A 19191-nucleotide genomic window follows, 5' to 3' on the forward strand; every position below is an offset into this window, starting at 1 on the left:
GAAAAAATTTAAAATGAAACCTTAGTCCCCTGAAATGTTTCTAAAAGCCCCTAAAATATTTTTTCATGGCTACATGAGCATTGCTGCACTGAGGATGACTCACAGGACATGCAAAGGCAGTCACTGAGCACCCAGTAATGTGAGCTGCAAAATTGGAAGCCAACACTGAATCAGTTTGACTCAAGAGGCTGATTTTTCTTGGAACCCTCACAAGGTGTGAAGGTTTATGCACTGGACTAGAGGAGCTAAAAACATACTGTTTCAAGGAAGACAATCTTCTGTATGACTCAAAACAGTAATTTTTTAACTTGTTAGTATTCTTTTTTACCACTAGAACAAAGCAACCAGTAACTGATCAAGATGTTTACTAGCAGTGCTTTCTCTTGGAATATGATTGGGTTTATTTCTCCTTTCCCCTCTCCCCTTGGACATATAAGGGAATTATTTCCCTTTCAAGTGAGTAAGAGCTCTAAAATCCTTCCCCACATAGAGGGTGTGCTGCTCTTTACAGTCAGACATAGACAAAGGACGAACAATTCTCACGAAGCAATTACTATATTTTTTGACTAGATTGTACCTTCCTTTTGCAAAAATGGGACCAGAGAGAATTGCCCAGACACACAAGGAGCCTGTTAACTTCTCAAGGACTGCATACGCATTAGGACTACAGGGCCAGGGAAAAATGCTAGTGAGCCTTGGCATTTTCCATAGCTATTTAGAAAATGTAGGTGATTTTACAATTCATTTTGCCTATGTCCAGGAACACGATATGAATAGTCGCAAACGTACATCTATTGCTTTCTATTAACTCAGTGTCGGTAGAGAGATTTTTCTTCCGGCAGGGAGCTACTAGTTGGGTATATGTTTAACTGCAGGACGTGTATATCTAATTGCAAAGTGCACTGTGAGAAGTGAAGTTGGCGGATGGTGTGCACACCAGGATGATTTTTGTAGAGGTCAGTTTTTTGTATTTAAAGCTTTATTCTCTATCATGCATGGAATGGAAGAGTTTCCCAACTTGGTGTCTCATAATGGCAACTCAACACCAAGAAATGTTTGAGGGCCTTTACAAACATAGCGCCTATTGGACATTTGTCAGGAGCAAAAATAAAATCAGATGGGAAAGGATTGTGGTCCCATGTAATCAGAGACAGATGAGATCTGCATGCTGTTGCTTCCTTGAATATGTGTCAAACAGTCTGCACATTTATGAGGAGAGGGAGGAAGCCACTTCAGGCATCACAGACATGAATTCAGGGTCTCACAAACTCCAGATTTTTCCAACTTTTTAATTTCAAAATGGGAATTGTTTTTAGCTACAATTGCATCTTTCAGTGGTAGCAGTGGCTGAATTGGTCTTACTTTGCATTCTGGCAAGCCAATTGCACTTGACAAGTTTGTCCACTTGCTCCTGGGAAAATTCAGGACACAAAGAAGAGGACAGCCAGGCAAGTGGAGGTGGAAGTCATGGGAAGGGGCTTTTACAAGTGCAATATATCCCTTTGGAGCTGTGTCTGCAATGAATTGTAATCCTGCTACATGCAAAATGCAGAGGCCTATACAAAGAGGATGCGTGTTTTCACATGGTTTTGACACATGCAAGCACATAGATGCACACTCGACCACCTCTGCTCTGGCTGCTCCCCAGCTTCGGTGAGCTGTGTGGGTGTTCATGCACTTTTGGAGCTGAGAGCAGGAGTCTGTGGGATAGTGATGTGCTTATAGTCCTGAGGTACTAAGAATTAAGAGGCAGGTTTTTGGGGATCCTCAGAGAAATTGTGGGGAGAAGACCTACATAAGCAATGCAGAAATAAGCTTGTATAATCCCCTGTTTGGGAAATTTGGAGTGAAGAACAGGCTCCAGGTTACCTTTGGAGTTCATCCTTAAAATCAAAGAGTGGGTAAATATGTCAAGTCAGTTGACTGCAGTTTAGTTACCACCTTGGAACGCTTCTTTATGCCTGAACTGGTGCTAGCCTCCTCGAGCCACTGGGCTCTTGCATAGCTCAGGGCTCTGTCATTGCAGTCTTTCCTCCCTCCACACAGTCTGCATTTGTTACTTCTTGTTATGCTTCTCTGGAAGGTTTTATGCCAGTTCCTTAAAGAAAATCAGATCTGCCAGCAAAACAGGCCTGGTTTTTGCTAGTATAGATATAGAGAGGGTAACCTATTCCAGGCACCCCAGAAACCTGTCCTTAGCTAGTCCCTTCTGATAAAGGAGCTGCCCTCTGGTGAGAAGGTTTGGACAATGGCTCTGGAAAAATTGGCCAGGCCGCTTTTGATCACTGCTTGTGTTAACAGTGAGAAGCCCATCCCCCCCACTCCCCAGCTATCAGGGGTTCAAAGCCTAATGCAGTCTCAAGCTGCTTTTCTTTGTTGTGGGTTTCCTACTGATGAAGAAGATCCCTTCTTGTCCCATGGACACCTGAGAAACACCTAGAAAAGGTTTTCTTTGTGCAGCTGGATTAAGGCTAGGAAGAGTAACTCTGGGCTGAATTTACCTTTTCAGGCACTCAATGGATTTCTCATCACCGTGAGTGGAGATGGCTGTATCTTCTATGTCTCCCCTACAGTGCAGGACTTCCTGGGGTTTCATCAGGTGAGTACCATTTTTTCCTGAGTTTAAATAAATAGAGACAATCCAGGAGGTGCTAATAGCCAACATCAGGGCTCTTCACTTTCCTCTCAACTCCCTTTGGTCATTTTGATGTATACTTTCAAATGAGTCATATTCTTCAGGGGTAATTAAATCCAACAAACACGCTCATGATTTTAGTAGTAACAGATGCAAACCAAGGAATGGCAGGCTCCATATCTTCTTGTCTTTGTGTGTAAGAGGGGTGTGAGCTTTTTGTCATATGGTTTAAATTGTGCTGTAAGGTGCATATACTTTCACTTACAGTGTGGCGGAGCAGGGCATGTCAGTGCCTTGAAGCACTGCAGGTGGGCAGATTACATGGGATGCAGAGGAGAAGTGGGGCTCTCCCCACTGTCCTGCTAGTGACTCCATCTGTCCCATTACCTCAGTTTCCTCCAGAATTCAGCCTATGAGGCCAAAGGACCAAGTCAATAGACGTGCCATGAGACTGCCAAATTAATTTTGTTGTGGCCAAAGCCATGGAGAGAGCAGCATTGGTTCTGGTGCAGCTGCAGAGACCAATGTATTTTTCTATCTCTGCCCCCCCTTTGCCTCCTTTCCCGCCTCGCCATAGTAGAATCCTCACAGGCACCAGATGCCCTGAGATGAAACAGCTGTCAGAAGCAGGAAATGGTTTTCTCAAAGTAGCTGTATGTCTAACAAAGTAGGATTCTTTGCTATGGCACATATTCCAAAGTACAGACATGGTAGTTGTTGTCTCAAGCAGGTCATGGGTTCAGCAGGGCCACACTGACCATGACTCTGTGCTGTGCCAGGTCCCAGTGGCACAGGACAGAGTGCGTGGGACCAGGGTGGCGAAGGTTGGTCCAAAGCGCCATCCTGAGAAGAAGGGATCTGTTTTGGGAGGCAGGAGGTGTGAAGATTTTCTGGTGTTTCTGCAGTGTGGCCAATCTTACGGACTAGCATCAGCATATCTGGCTTTCCTGGCAGCCCACAGAAGGAAGATATTTTGTGCTGGGATGCCAATTCCCACAGGCTTTGAGTCTAATGGCAGTCCCCGTTCAAGGCAGGGGTGGAGGTTTGTGCACCTTGTTATGTTCGGTGGGGCCAGAACTGCAGTATTTGAGAGAGATGACATGAACGTGGGATGGGAAGGCACTTCGAGGACACACCCCAGCCTGGCCTGGGCTCCTGTTGGCATGCAGTCATCTGAAGGTGCCTGATCTCCAGACAATGTCCTACAGGAGAGAAATTATCATGAGCTGCAACTGGGTGTTTTGCCAGCCCTAGGTAGTAGGTTATTGTAAACTTTGGTCGGCAAGTCAACCCACAATTGTAACGATACAGAAAAGAGAAGTGGCAAAACCCAGCAGTCTCCATGTTGCATCTGAGGTGCATGTGATACTGGTAGATACCTTCTAGGGAGATTTTCCTGGTGGTGTATGTGTTTCAGGAGCTTTCTTTTACAATGACTTGCACTCTGCCTCCTACATGGCCTAATCAGGAGCAATTCCAGTGGCAGCTCCTAATTTGGTCCTGAGAACATACAACAGTGTCTAGACCTCAAGATATTCCAAGTGAATGGTCCAGCTACAGTGTTTATCCCTCAGAGTAAAAGTGGATCTTTCTGAAGAACAGGGTCTCCAAATGGCAGGAAAAGGAACTGGAGTTTCAATATTTCTGATTGACTGTGGTTAATAATCAAGAGTCGGAGCCACTATGAAACATCCTTGGAAGGGCTTGGTGACATTGGGAGAATTTTATCCTCACTTGTTTGAGAAATAAGCTACCCTGGAAGCTCTCCTTAACTGTGGCCAAAGGGCATCAGGGGAATGGGCAGTGTAACAGTTCTGAGCAGCAAGCTGCTAAGGTTTCGGGGCTAAGGTTACCCAGACATGACCATTTCTACTGCTTCTAGAAACTTTCTCTGAAGATGTTTCCATGATGTCCCCAGACAGCCCCATTCTCTGTTCCCTTTTTCTCACCTCTGAGCCACCCTCCCCAAAAGCAGACAATTCCCAGTACCTACCCTTGCTCTCCACACTGCACGCAAAGTCAAATTTTTTGTTTCTTTACTCTTAATGACTTCACTTTTAGTATCAACAGAGGAAAGACTCCTACCACATCCTCCTCCAGTTGTGTCTTTGCTATACTGCATAGATATTGAAGTGCCACTCTGCAGGGGTCTTTGGAGAAGTCCGTCCAACCTCCACCTCAAAGCGTGACTGTCCCCAACAACTGATCAGCTTGTCCCTGGTTTTGCCTAACCATGACTTGAGAACCCCCAGAGGCGGAGATCCCCTCTCTCTGGGCTCAGTTCCTTCAGCTGTTTCTCCAAAGCTTTCATTTTCTAAACTTTCGACTTTCTTATGGCCCTTGCCATTTTCCAGCTGGGCACCTGCCTGCTGTCACAAGCTCTGTTCCCCTGTTTTTTCATTCCAGTCGGATCTCATCTACCAGAGTGTGTACGAACTGATCCACATAGATGACAGAGCCACCTTCCACTGCCAGCTCCACTGGGCCTTGAACCCTCCTGCACCCAGCAGGGCCAAGTACACTGCCCATGGTGAGTGCTGGGGCCAGGAAGCACATCCAGGCCTGTCTTGGCCTTGCCTGTGCCCCAGGGTGAGTCCACAGAGGTGATTCCCAGAGACCAGCCACCTGTCAGCTCAGTGAGGTCATCCATCCTGGAAAACCCTCCTAGCAGCATTTATAACAGCCAAGCATACCCCTGTGGTTGTGCAAGATGCCAGACCTCAAAGTCAGAGGGTCAGCAGAGCTGTGTGTAGCTACTTTCAGTGCAATATTGCAGAAAGCAGACATTATTCATGGGTGAACATGCATATCGTGCTCCTTTTGCTGTGCAGATTAGAGTAGGAGCAGCAAAGAGTTACCACGGGAATGCTGTGCATCATCAGAGCCTGTGCGCATGTGCTCACGGCCTTCAAAGCCATTTGGTGCAGCCAAGTCCCACTTCGTGGACAGGCCCTGAGTCAGAAGTCTGAAAGCCACATCAGTGCCTGCAGTCTGTCTGTGGGAGCCCCTGGCTTGGGAATGTTTGTGGGCTGATGACTAAAAGGACAGTGGTTTCCTACTGTTCTGCAGCATCTCATGGCTTCCCATTGGTACTTGCATTCCCTGTGTTAGCCAAGCACTGGAGCATGAGTCCAGAATGTTGGCACAGCCATCCCCTTCCTCCCATCACCAAATGGAGCAAACAACAGCAATGATGCGTTTTCTTTCACTGTGCTGGATGAATGGGTACAGCTCTCAAAAGCCTTTCTGCTTTTGAGCATTTGAAATCCTGTTTATTTCAGTGCAGGCAGTTTATTCCCTTGCTTCTGTCTGGGATGCAAGCTGAGCTTGCTTCACGACTGTTCTGCGTTCACTCTAGGACTAACTTTCGATCTTGTATGTTTATTAATAATGAGGGAAAGAAAAGTGATCAGAAACCATTATGAGCTACTAATTTCCCATGGCAACACTGTATCCATTTTTTGAACATCATGGGTTCACTTGAGCAGCAAAGTCTTCATCAGGAGCAGATCAGCAAGGCCAAGTGAGAGCCATGAGAAGAAGAGACCACACTTTTTCCTTCTCTCCTGTTTCTCATTGTTATAGTCCTCACCTTCTATGAAGTAACAGCATCAGAGAGCTTGACAGTAGAGGATGGTCTTGGGGACGGAGGTCTGGGTGGAGAGCAGTGTCTGTGGTCCATCTGAATGTGCTCTCTCTCGCTCTCAACTCTTTCACTTCCCTTTGGTTTCACAGTCATGCCTGTGGGCCAGACTCTGACAGCTGGATACAGCACCATGTACAGCCCCCAGCACCTCCCCCCTGAGAACACTTCCTTCATGGAGAGGAGTTTCATCTGCCGTCTCCGCTGCTTACTGGATAACTCCTCAGGATTTCTGGTAACTCAGTCCTTTGCCACCATACCCCTCTTCCCCCAGCATCACCTCCAGAGCATGCAGCTTTGAGCCTGGCTTCCCAGGGAGGGAGAGATTCTTGCTTGAGGATGAAGCAAACCTGGCACATCTCAGCAGAAAGCCACATTCCTCTGCTCACACTTCTATGGTGTGACCCAGCAGGGTTCCAGGTGCACTGAGCATCCCTCCAGGCCTGGCTCTTTTAAAGCCAGGAATGTCACTTCCCATAGGTTTCAGAGCCAGTACTCACAGGCTATGTGCACACATCTTTGTGCATAAGGTCAGGTCATAAAGCAAGGTCCCTGCAGGATTTAGGCACCTCCAGACTGAGTGGCCACTGAATCAGGAAGCTGCCACATGGGTGAAAAATTGCAATGGGGGCCAGCAAGTCCAGAGAGCTAATGATGTCAGTATAGACTCAGATTGCCAACCCCGACAGAGCCAGCTGTGTTTCCAGGCTGTCCAGCCCAGTCCAGTGCAAACCCTTTGTATCAGGCCCCTCTGAATGCAGCCCAGAGACATCTCCCACTTGTAACAGGGTTGATAGCACTGCTTTGCACCCAGCACTGTCAGGACAGACCCCATGTTTCACATACACTGTGCATGTATGTTCACTAGAGGCCACTCATGTCCCATGCTGGTGTGAGTCAGGGCAGTCTGACATGGCTAATTCCCATTTCCTCATGCTTTTTGCCTCATACTCTCATTTTCTAACCCCTATAAGGCCTTGAATTTCCATGGACGCTTGAAATTGCTTCATGGGCTGCAGAAGAGGGCATCCAGTAGGTCCTCAGTGCTTCCCCAACTGGCTCTCTTTGCCATCGCAACTCCCCTCCAGCCATTCTCAATCCTGGAGCTTCAGACCAAGACGTTCATCTTCCAGACAAAGCATAAGCTGGACTTTACTCCAACTGCCTGTGATTCCAGGTATGGTGTCTCCCTCTTTTGCTGTAGCAAAATCCACAGATGCTGAACAGAAAACCTTTAGGAGCAGGGCACTTCTGACCAAACTCCCACGGCAAACCCAGCAGGTGTCTGACCCCTTTGGAAATGTGTCTGGTCCACTGCCAGGCATTTCTGCAGCACAGGTTTCTTGACTCCCCAGTAACACAGAAAGCAGACAAACTGAGTCCCAGGACTTCTTAGCTCCCATGTTTTAGCCCAGCAAATCCAGCTTGGGTTTCCTGTAAAATGGGATGCAGTTTAGCCCAGGCTGGAGCAGCCAGCCATGCCACCAAAATTAGTTTCTGACAGGTGCTAACTGTCAGATATTGGGAAGAAGATGCACTATATACTCTGTTTTCAGGGGGAAGGTTGTGCTGGGATATACGGAAACAGAGCTGTGTATGAGGGGATCCGGATACCAGTTTGTGCACGTGGCTGACATGATGTACTGCGCGGAGAACCACGTGAGAAGTGAGTGTGGAGGGGAACAGTAGGCCCCTGACCTAGCGTGGGGGCATCATGGCTGCAGAGTGCGCATTCATGAGGGCATAAGTCATGGGGGACTTGACACTATCACAGCACCACAGTACCAGTGAAGGTCTGGCTGTGCTGTTACCATTGCTTCTGGGATGGGCAATCTTGTCCAGGATCAGAAGTGACCGTGATAAAGGATTTCCTGTTCTGGGTGATGCCTGCACATGGAGCTATTACTGCAAGTGCAGAGAGACACAGCATGGCCATAAAACACAGCATTACATTCTATGTCCTGCCTCCATAGCATGGCTGTGAGGTGATCCTCCAGATCATGACCTCTTGCACATGTGATTTGTCTACCCTCATGGAGTTACAGACTAATCATATCTGTGCCAACTGTGTTTTCTCTCTGCCCTAGTGATGAAGACAGGGGAGAGTGGCCTGACAGTTTTCAGGCTACTGACCAAGAAGGCTGGCTGGGTCTGGGTCCAGGCCAATGCCAGGCTGGTGTACAAAGGAGGCCAGCCTGACTGCATCATCGCCAGACAGCGGGCCCTCTCGTGAGTATCGCTGAGTTTGGGACTGTTTTCACCTCCTCCTCACACCTTGGAGACTAGAGGTATGGATGATGATGGAATGGTTCATGGCACAAGGAGGCAATGCAGTTGGAGGAAAGTGTGGCTGGGCTGCAAGGCCAGCATCTTCCTGTGCATGACCTCCTCTGGGAGAGGGGACATGGGTCTGCTGGAGCCCAGGATTGAAAATGCTGTCAGTGAAACAGCTGTAGGAAGGTTGTTACAGACATACTTGTTTCTGCCTAGGGTGAGCCTTGTGCATGCAGCTCTTCCCCAAGCAATACAGAGACCTCCCTGTGGGCTCTCCACAGCCCCAGTCCTTCACCAGTAGTAACGCTACTAGTAACAGCCCAATCCAGCACCGTATTTTTAGAAAAGCCAGATCTGTGAGCTCCCATGTTGCTGTTTGGAAGCTGGTTTTGTCTTGCCCAGAGAATATAATCAGGCTATTTCCATCTCTTTTTCCTCTGCCATGAAGAAATGAAGAAGGGGAGGAACATCTGCGGAAGCGAAACCTGCAGCTGCCTTTTAGTTTTGCCACAGGGGAAGCAGTCTTATATGGCAATGACCTTCCTGATTTCCTGGATTCCTTCCAGACTAAGGAGGAGTTTCAGACAAATAAAGACTCCCACATGGAACAGTGCTCAGTAGACCCCAGTTCTCTTCTTGAGGCCATGAAGAAGCAGGATGCATCTGTGTATGTCTCTCATGCTGATAATGTGCTGCAGTTCCCCTTGACAGATCTCATCAGTGAGCCTGATGGGCCAGGCCAGGAGAAGAAAGCTAGCGACACCAAGGAGGACAGCGACTCCCTCCTGGTCATCATTGAAACCCTCTTTGAGAAAAGTGAGGTGGACGGGAACATCTGCCAGACCCTCCAGAACCTCAGTGCGGACAACATGGAGCTGCAGCAGTGGGAGGAGACTGTGTTTGGCTTGGGTGCAGAGCAGCTGACATCTCAGAACACTGGTGAGAGGCTGGGCAGTGGGGCGAATGCCTACACGGAACAGATGCCATTCAGGAAGGACACTGGGAAGAGCATGGACTTCCCACACTGCAGTGCAACGGTGGCCTCCTGCAGTGAGGAAAGCAGTCGTGCAGCTCTCTGGGCAATTAGTTCAGCAGCTCCTGTACCACTGGGGTTTCAAACACCACTGCAGTGTCAGGCACCTGATGCACAAGACCAAGATGCTGTGGTCTCTCTTGTCTCCATTATGTCCAAGGGCAACTCTGCTCAACCCGAACAGCAGGTGCCATTTAACCCAGCTGGGCTCGTGAAAGGAACCACCCCAGGTACTTCAGGCTCCCGAAGCAAGCCATCTGTAACAGGTCAGCTGGCAAACCCAGGACAATTGTTTCAAGGAAAAGATACCAGCTCCCTTCCTGCAGACAGCATTGTTCCTAAAAATCAGAGCCAGACAGGGTGCCAGCTGATGGGCTCAGGCTATCCACCTCCATTGGATTCAAATGCATTAGTGACTCAGTGGCACAATACTCCAGTCCTGGCAAACCCAGCCAATGCTTTGGGGCAGAGCATCGCTCCAGGAGATTGCCCATCAGAAGCTTGGGTGACTGTGGCTCCAAAAAAGCTGGGAGTGGTAGGAATGCAGATGGAGTCACAGCAAACTGCTCTGGCTGGTAACCAGCAGAGCGTGCTTGGCTCCCCAGAGGCTGGGCTGCGCTTGTCGCCTTTGCAACCCGCTCCTTGGCCTGAACAGGACTTGCGCAAGTCTTGCACAGTCCAGTTCTCTGCAATTGAGGACCTCCGTAATGCAGCAGCAGCTCTCCCTGTGCGAGAATCAAAGCCATTAGAAGCTGGCCAGCAGCCAGGAAATGGGAACTTCCCCAAACAGCCTTCTGCTCCGCCCACAGTGTCCAGCTTTTACTGGGAAGGGGACTGGGTGATGCTCCAAGAGGACAAGTGGTTAATGCAGCCCCGGCCACAACTTGTGCAGGCTGGGACACATCCTCAGGGATGCAGTGAGCTAATTCCAGTGCAACACAACAGCATCCTGCTGGATAATAGCATGGACCCAAACACCCAGCAGACAGAACACACTGTGCTGCCTCAGTGGGAGTATGGCAATAGCAAGGGCTTCTTTAAACATCAAAATACCTTTCTTAAGGATGTCCCTAAAATATCCCTTCCCCAGCGCCCAAGCACTTTGTCTTGCCACAGTGAGAGCCACCCTGGAGCATCACATTACTCGTCAGGACCCATGCTGGGTTGCTCAACAACTCTCCCTGTGGAGGTAGGTGCAAAAGCACCCTCCCCTGAGCTAGGGCCTTGCTTTCCATCAGTGTCCTTCACAGACAGACAGGCAGGTGGGCAGCCACTCTGTGCTTGAAATGTTCAGTTCAAGGTGAGGTGTGAAGGCTGCGGGACCTAAGAGGCACCTGTTTGCACACGTGGAGCAAGGGGTGGTGAGCAGGGGTACATGGTGACAGATGGGGTGTTGTTTGCTGGCAGTTGTAGCTGTCTGTGCACCCTTTGTGTGATGAAGCCATCTGGCTTCCAGGCTCCTGAGCAAGAAAAATGCCCAGAAATGCTTCAGACCACAAGGATAGCTCTAAGTAACAGGCCCGTTTCTTTGAATTAATATTTTTAGAATATTTTCCTGACCCTTCTTCCAGCCAGCTCTTTAAAACTGTGTAGGAAAAGTCTGTTTTCAAACCTCATTGTTCACTAGTATCTGCAGTTTGGGAGCCATATTTTGAAAAGTATCTGGCAATTACGGGCTTTTCTGTACTTGGCCAGGCACCCCCTCAAGTGATGCCGCATACTTCCTGGTCAGTCAGGATTTTATCTTCCAGTGCCTGAAATGAGGTGCTGCAGCAGACCTTCAGGTAGCATAGTATGAAGTGTTTTGCAGCTTCTCCATGAGAATTTATTCAGGGAAATGCAGCCATGTTGGAAGGGAGGTTTGTCTCTCTCTTGGGGTCCAAGGAAGGAGGAATCATGGATATGTCTCTCCTGCAGTGATGATGTCAGCCACCAGCAGGCAAAGGAATCTGAAAGAGGGGTTCTGAGAGAGCCTGACCTCCCAGCCCAGGGACAATATTCATATATTGGCATGAGTATCAGCTGCTGAGACACAGCTGGAGTTTGCAGTGAAATCTTCCTTTCCTTCTCATCATGGTGTAAGACCTCCTTCCCTACTTGCTGGCCAGCAAGCTCCTAGGAGGCTCTTGCAGACTGGCCAGCCAGTCTGGCTTTGCAGGCACACACCATTAAACTGCTGTTTCTATAAGCAGCGTAGTCTCACCATCACCCATGTGTGTGGATCATCCCAGACTGACTGAACACCTCTGCTCTGCTCCTTGCTCCCTGTCTCCATCCCTTCCTCTTCTTCCCTTGTGATCAGGACATAGCCCAACCCCAAGGTGACCCTGCTTCCTTAAAAAGGGGGATGTTATAAAGCACTTTGAGAAGCTCAGCAGCCTCTGAAGGGTCTCACAGGGAGGTGGAGTTGGCTACAGTAGAGGCATATCATGTTTTTGGCCTCCTCAGCTATCTTTTCTGGGGAATCTTGGAGGAATGGGTACAAACCAGTCCATGACCTTCCCCATTCAGCCGAGTAGAGAAGGTCCAGCTGATCTCCATTCTGCTCACCCTGGATGTGCCACTGACTTGTCTTTGCCTTGCCTTCCTTTCTTGTGCTCAGCAGTGCCACCAGACGGAGGAACCCCCTGCGATGGAGTTTACCCCTGCAGTTGCTAAGGATGGCATGCTCTTCCCAAAGTCCTGATAAAGAAAGGAAGTGAGAGAGCCAGTGACTGTCTTCTGCCTTTCCACTTTGGACTGACTTTGTGGCCTTAAAACTGTTGTCCTGGAAGACCAGGACAACCACTTATTTAAATTTCCTTTTATTGTATTTCTACCAAAGGAGTAATTTTTTTTCACCATGGGCCAAATTCTCCCAAATATGGCAGGGAAAGTCCACAGAAAAAAGAATGAGGATGAAGATGAGGAATTTGGTTTGAGGCCAGATGTGGCAAGCGCCAGGTCAGTCGGAGATGTCAGAGGGGCTGGGGACCTCCAGATCTACCCCCTTATGTCCGTTATGCTGAGCTTCACATCCCAGGCCTGTCCCCTGTGCTTCTTGCACCAGTGTCAAGTGGGTACTGCTTTTTCTCATGTGGCATAGTTACCAGCGGAGCAATGTGCCATAGACTGACAAGTCTTTTTGTGTACCAGTGTGCTTCTTTGGTATTTTCCCCATGTGCTTCTAAGGTGTTGGCTTTGTGGCATTAGCCTTCTACTTGGACAGTCAGAGGAAAAGCCACATCAGATGCTGTACTCAAAATGTAGTTTGATCCTCTGGTCTTCCATTTGCATTTAACTAGCAGGCTCCAGGGCTCAGCCACGAATTCAGGGACTGAAATTTGGTCTTTGAGCTCTCAGCTGTTCCAAACGTGTTCCCTCTCCCTTCCAGCATTTTCACCGACCTGCCAAGGTAACACTGCACCTCCTTGTGCACTCTTTTAGCCATGAAGTCAAAAACTGCAGTGCCGGGATATCACATGGTATGGAGATAAGTCAGCCTCTTCTCTTGTGGTGTTGCTCATCCCTCTGTCTGATTTCCAGCGGTACTCCAGAGAACAGAGCATTAGATGTGGATACTTCTCTAGCATGTTCCTCGGGGGGCTAGAGGGAATTTTTGCAGGGTCTCAGAAAGTCACAGTGTGTTGTGGACATACCACAGAGGCTGGCCTCATGCAGACACTGAACTCCATCGTGGTTTAGCAGAACACACCAGAGATTTTATCTGTCAGACCCACTGCAATCTGCAACAGTCCCACTTCCCATTAGCCTAATTGGAGTTCAGGGAAAGCTGCTAAATTTTCCATACATCCAGGCATGTTGTAAACGTTCAGTAAAAGACAGTCTTCAGTGGAAAAACGGGTTTTGGTGAAACAAAATTTTTCGCCACTAAATGTCTGTTTGCCATGGAACTGGGTGGAAAAATATACTGAAACAATCCCCAAGCAAGCAAAATCAGATGATGATCCCAGCACTATCCCAACAACAAACCTGCATGTGTCCTGGTTCTGTCTGAATTGGCGCTCTGCTGATCTAGAGGTGCCGCAGTGGACATAAAAGGAGAACTGCAGTGGAATGGCCTTGTCTCCTTGGTTCTTTTCCTTCATTCTCAGCTTTCACCTTGCATACCTTGCCCTCCTGGGGTTCCCAGAGCCTCTGCCTCATGGCACTGCCCAGGGGGAAAATGCTAGGGAAAGGATAAGCTGCTTAGTACAAGCACCAGATAAACTGGCCAGGAGGAGAGTGATGCTAGAAATGTGCCTGACCTGTCTGAAGAGGAGGTCTGGAGGAGTATCTAGGGTAGGGCAAGGACTTGACTGGCTGTGAGACAGAGCCTTGCACTTCATGGATTCAAATGCTAGGAATTTTAAGAGAAAAGACACTTCGGCTTAAAAAAAGCAGCAGGATGGACACCTCTCACCCGCCTTTATCATTCTGACACATATAATGTGGTATGAAAGGGTGCACAGCCCAGGCCTGGGGGGAGCTAAGGGCTCCATGTCCTGCAGGAGTTATTAATGCAGGTGTTTTTACTGCAGGGTCTGTTCTTCCTGCCATGGCACCCAAGGAGGTAGCACCCTATCTGGCTCCCTTGGCCAAGACAGACCCTCTGTGTCTCCAATGCATTATTTGTTACTCATGTCTTAACTCCCCATATGTTATGTATGTGCATATAAGGTATATTTTTATGATGACTGCCTACCTTTATGCTTCATGGTTTCTTTGTATGCTGTTTGCAGACAAATGATGTTGGGGAAGAAAAAAGATATGCTGAAACCTGCTTTGTATGTATTAAAAGGCAATTTGCTTTATATCAAAGTAGTGTTTTGTTTGACCTCATACAGTGTCTTTCCATTTCCTTTTTGACTGAACAATTATTTGAAAAAGCCTTCTTTCAGCTTCATCCCAAATCTGATTTCTCTGGGCTTTGACTATAGGAAAAGCACAGCCCTGGCTCAGCTGCTTCCTCCTGTAGCTATTTTCTGGAGTCTGTCCAGTGATCACGAGACACAGAGCTGGGAGTGCACAAGGAGCAGCTCTGTGTTGTGGGACAGGGCTGCATTTTGCATCAGGTAGGGTGATTTTTGAGGAGGAATGCAGTCTACAGGGAGTGGGAAATACAGGTGCCTGCTCTTCCCTGTAGATTTATGCTTTTATCTTGCTCAGTGCTTGGTGGTTCAGGGCATTCAGCCGAGCTCCTCTCACCATGCAAGGAGGAGCTTGCTTGTGCCAGGGTTGGCCGCTAGGTTAGGGATAGTGGTGGGATCCCCATTAGGCATGGGTGTGTGAGTCTCCCTCGGTTGTGTGTGTGTCAGCAGAAGTGAAGGTGCACGTGTGACACATGCTCACAGCTAACCCTGTTGTGGCCTGTCACAAGCCCAGATACAGAAGGTGATGCAGTGTCTCATACCCCATCATGTGTGCAGCAATGTGCATCTGACACACTCTTGCACACTCTGCAAGCCATCATGTGTGCAGCAGTGTGCATGATACACTGGTCCCACCTGCCACGGTGTGACTGTGCAGCAGTGTATATGTGTGTAAGTGCATGTGTGCGGACACAGATACCCCACTCCATTCACCACCTCATGCACAAGTGGGAGTGTTTATAACACACTGTCCCCACCTGCCTCCATGTGAGTGTGCAGTAGTGTGTGCATAGCACAGTGTGGGTGTGTGACACCCCCCCCCCCCCCGACCCCATGTGTGTGCACAGCCGCAGAATAATAGAATGGCTGAGGTTGGAAGGGCCCTTCAGAGATCATCTAGTCCAACCCACCCTGCTCAAGCAGGCTCAAATAGAGCAGGCTGTCCAGGACCATGTCCAGACACCTTGGGGATCCCTCCACCCATGGAGATGCCACGATTTCCCTGGGCAACCTGCTCCAGTGCTCAGTCACCCTCACAGTAAAAGAGCTTTTCCACAAAGTTGGATGGAATGTCCTGTGTTTCAGTTTGTGCCCAGTGCCTCTTGTGCTGTCTCTGGGCACCGCTGAAAAGAGTCTGGCTCCGTCTTCTTGACCACCTCCCATCAGATATTTCGAGGCATGGATAAGATGCCCCCTCAGCCTTCTCTTCCCCAGGCTAAACAAGCCCAGCTCGCTCCACCTTTCCTCCTGAGAGAGATGCTCTCGTCGCTTAGCCCTCTTAGGAGTCCCTCGCTGGACTCCCTCCCCCCCACCTCCATGTCTCTCGTGTCCTGCGGAGCCCACAACTGGATACCAGACTCCAGCTGTGGCCTCACCAGCGCTGAGAAGAGGGGATGCACGGCTTCCTCGAGCTGCTGGCAGCTCTCTTCCTAATGTGGCCCAGGATACTATTGGCTGCCTTTGCCACCAGGGCACATTGCTAGCTCCTGGACAGCTTGCTGTCCAGCAGGACACCCCACGCCCTTCTCCACAGAGCTGCTTTGCAGCCTGTCCTTCCCCAGCGTGTAGCTGTGCAGGGAGTCATTGCTGCCGAGGGGCAGGACTCTGCCCTTCCCTTTCTGCAACTTCATGAGGTTCCTCCCTGCCCATGTCTCCAGCCTGTCAAGGGGCCTCTGAAGGGCAACACAACCACTTGGTCTATCAGTCACTCTGCCCAGTTTGGTGTCAGCCGCAGACTAGCTGAGGGTACACTCTGTCCCATGATCTGGGTCACTGATGGAGGCCTTGAACTCAGGAGCTTGGACCCAGGAGTGACCCCTGGAGTGTTGCGGCCTGAAGGGAGTCGTTCAGGACGACCTCCCTCCCCTTGGGGCCAAACGACCAAGTTCGTGATGCCCTTTGGTCTGAATTAAGGTGAAACGACACCAGCCAACCAGTTTTAAGATTTATTAAGGCAAAATGGAATCAACTAACTAGACACGTCCCGCGTCACACGTTGAGGAAAAAGAGAGGAAAAGGGGAAGACAGAGAAAGATAGATATCACCACCCGTGGATCCAGTGGTGTCCCGTTGGTCCTCTTCTCTTGGGAGTCTCGGTGGTGGGGGGTGGGGGGCAGCGGCGGGAAGCTCCTGTCTGGTTCTGCTGACTCCGCTCCAGTTCCTCAGTCGTCGCAAGCAAGCCCCCCGCTATTCACACAGTCTGCAGTTTTTATAGGTTCTTGCCCCACCTCTGGGAGGTGCTTCCTCACTTCCCATGCAGATTAACTGTCATGCGCAGTCCGCCCTCTCGGAACCTTCCAGAAACGGGCTGGGGCACCTGGGGGTCTCCTGCTCATGCGCAGATGGCAAATGAGTACATGCAGTTCGTGCCCTAGAGACGACCTTCTGCCCTTTTCGCACCCTTTTTACCTCGTGCAGATGCACGAGGTTGTTTACCTCGCGGACGGCTCCCAGGGGCGCCGGCGCGGCATTGCCCGATGTGCCTTGGCAGCGGCGGCTTTGCAGCAGCAGCAGCAGCAATGTTGAGACAAAACTGCATGTAGAGAACCGGTCCTCTACATGGAGCACACCGCTACTTCCTGGCCTCCAACTAGGCTTTGCACCACACATCGCAACCTTCTGAGCTCTGCTGTCCAGCCAGTTTTCAATCCACCTCCCGGCCTGCTCACCCGGCCCCATCTTCATCAGCTTTTGCCTGTAAGCATGTTATGTGAGACCATGTCAAAAGCCGTACTGAAGTCAGGGTAGACAACATCCCCAGCCCGCCCCTCATCTCCTCAGCCTGTCATTCCGTCAGAGAAGGCTCTCCGGCTGCTTAAGCATGATTTCCCCTTTGTGAACCCATGCTGACTACTCCTGAGCACCTCCTTGTCCTTCCTGGGCCTGGAAATGGTATCCAGGGTTAGCTGCTCCATCACCTTCCCAGGGATCGAGGTTAGGCTGACTGGCCTGGAGTTCCCGGGGTCCTCCCTCCTGCCCTCTTTGAAGAGTGGTGTGACAGTTGCTTTCTTCCAGGCCCCAGGCACCTCCTCTGAGCGCCAGGACTCCTGCAAGATGATGGGCAGTGGCCTTGCAATGACATCAGCCAGCTCCCTCTGCACTCTTGGGTGCATCCCAGCAGGCCCCAGGGACTTGCGTACGCCCAGCTTGCTCCAGGAGTCCCTCAGCTGAGCCTCCCCCAGCAAGGGAAAGTCTGCCGTGCTCCAGACTTTCTCTTGGGCCTCCACGGCCTGGGATTTTCTGAAGACCAGTAAAGACCGAGGCAAAGAAGGCACTCAGGTCCTCAGCCTCTTCTGGGTTGCCTGTCACCAGGGGCCCTGCCCCATGCAGCAGCGGGCCCACAGTTCCCTTAGTCTTCCTTTTGTCTCTAATGTAGTCACTGAAGCCCTCCTGGGTGTCCCTGACATCCCTCGCCAGATTAAACTCCAGAGGGGCTTTGGCCTACCTAGCCCCATGCCTGCATGCTCGGACCATGCCCTCACTTTCCTCCCAGGTCAGCTGCCCCTGCTTCCACCCTCTGTAGACTTCCTTCCTGTGCTGGCGTTTTGCCAGGGACTCCCCCACACAGTCACATTGACAGTCATATTGACCATCCAACAACCACAGTAACACACACACTCTCACAACCCCCTCCCACAAGCCCCACATGGCAGTGGGGCTCGCCCCCCATATCCTCCCTACCACCCCACACACTTCTCACACCCTCAGCCTTCTCACACAACCTCCTCACACCCCCCACATAGAGTATGCACAACCTCACCCTCCCCCCCTTACAGCGTCTCCATGCCCCTCATATACACCCCTCATGCCCCACATCCCCCTTACCCCTCCAGCACCCCCTAGCCCATCACATCCTCACCCCCTACATACGCCCCCCCCCCACATGCACCCTTACCTCTCCCCCGCCCCCTCCCTCATCACACCCGCCCCCGGGGCGGGGGGGGAAGGGGGGGCGGGGGGGGAAGGGGGGGCGGGGCCCGGCCCCCTCGGCCGCTCCCATTGGCCATCCGGAGGTCGCTCCAGGTTGTGCCGCGGCTCAGGCGGCCCCAGTCGGTAGGGTGCGTCCTCCGCTTCGCGCCTGGCGGCTGTGCCCGGGCGGGATGCGGCCCCGCGGCGAGCTGCACTGACCGCCGCGCTTCGCCCCGGCCCCGGCCCGCCATGTATGCGGGGCGCAAGCGGAAGAAGCCGGTGCCCCGAGCGTGAGTGTGTGCGGGGGGCGCGGGCCCGCGGCGGGGGCTGGCTCGGGGAGGGGGGCGGTGCTGGGTGCTGGCCCTGCGCGGGGGCGTCGGGCCGTTACAGCCGCGGGGGGCGGGCGTTGTGTGCCCGGTCGGGCCAGCTTGGTGCTGGTCCCGGCGGGTGATGTGGGCGCGTGTCGGCTCTCCCCGGCAGGGCGAAACCCGGGCCGGCCGAAGGCGCCACGTCCAACCCCTCCAAGCGGCACCGGGAGCGGCTGAACTCGGAGCTGGAGCGGCTGGCCGGCTTGCTGCCCTTCCCGGAGGAGGTCCTCGCCAGCCTGGATAAGCTGTCCGTGCTGCGCCTGGGGGTCAGCTACCTCAGGGCCAAGAGCTTCTTCAGCGGTAAGAGGAGGTGTTGGTGGGAGGGCAGCGCAGCCGTGTCCTGGGAGCCAGGGAGCAGGATGGCAATGCAGCCTTAGGGAGTAGCTGCAGCAAGAAGGGGGCTCCAGGTCTTTCCCAAAGCCTCCCACATGTAGTGCTCCTACAGAGAGCACTTGGTTTGCTGGGGCTGCTTGCACTTG

The 19191-nt window shown here is 51.1% G+C and overlaps 2 protein-coding genes across 5 annotated transcripts in view; both read left to right on the top strand.

Moving 5' to 3' along the window:
• Positions 1–12951, top strand: part of LOC112990876 (uncharacterized) — a 46075-nt gene extending 33124 nt beyond the window's left edge. For 2 of the 4 annotated variants that reach the window (XM_064515490.1, XM_064515493.1), the window contains 7 exons: positions 2510–2599; positions 5042–5165; positions 6371–6513; positions 7253–7455; positions 7835–7944; positions 8366–8507; positions 9001–12951. In XM_064515490.1, coding sequence (XP_064371560.1) covers positions 2510–2599; positions 5042–5165; positions 6371–6513; positions 7253–7455; positions 7835–7944; positions 8366–8507; positions 9001–10870 — 2682 coding nt within the window. In that variant the 3' untranslated portion in view covers positions 10871–12951. The remainder of the gene's footprint in view (positions 1–2509; positions 2600–5041; positions 5166–6370; positions 6514–7252; positions 7456–7834; positions 7945–8365; positions 8508–9000) is intronic. The other 2 variants (XM_026112904.2, XM_064515491.1) reach the window with 2 other exon arrangements.
• Positions 12952–18401: 5450 nt separating this feature from the next.
• LOC112990873 (aryl hydrocarbon receptor-like) overlaps positions 18402–19191 on the top strand; it is a 44779-nt gene continuing 43989 nt past the window's right edge. Inside the window, exons 1-2 of the mRNA XM_026112901.2 lie at positions 18402–18634; positions 18825–19012. Of these exons, the coding sequence (XP_025968686.2) occupies positions 18594–18634; positions 18825–19012 (229 nt within the window). The 5' untranslated portion in view covers positions 18402–18593. The remainder of the gene's footprint in view (positions 18635–18824; positions 19013–19191) is intronic.

This window comes from Dromaius novaehollandiae, chromosome 7 (genome assembly GCF_036370855.1).
Source record: "Dromaius novaehollandiae isolate bDroNov1 chromosome 7, bDroNov1.hap1, whole genome shotgun sequence".
Classification (NCBI taxonomy): domain Eukaryota; kingdom Metazoa; phylum Chordata; class Aves; order Casuariiformes; family Dromaiidae; genus Dromaius; species Dromaius novaehollandiae.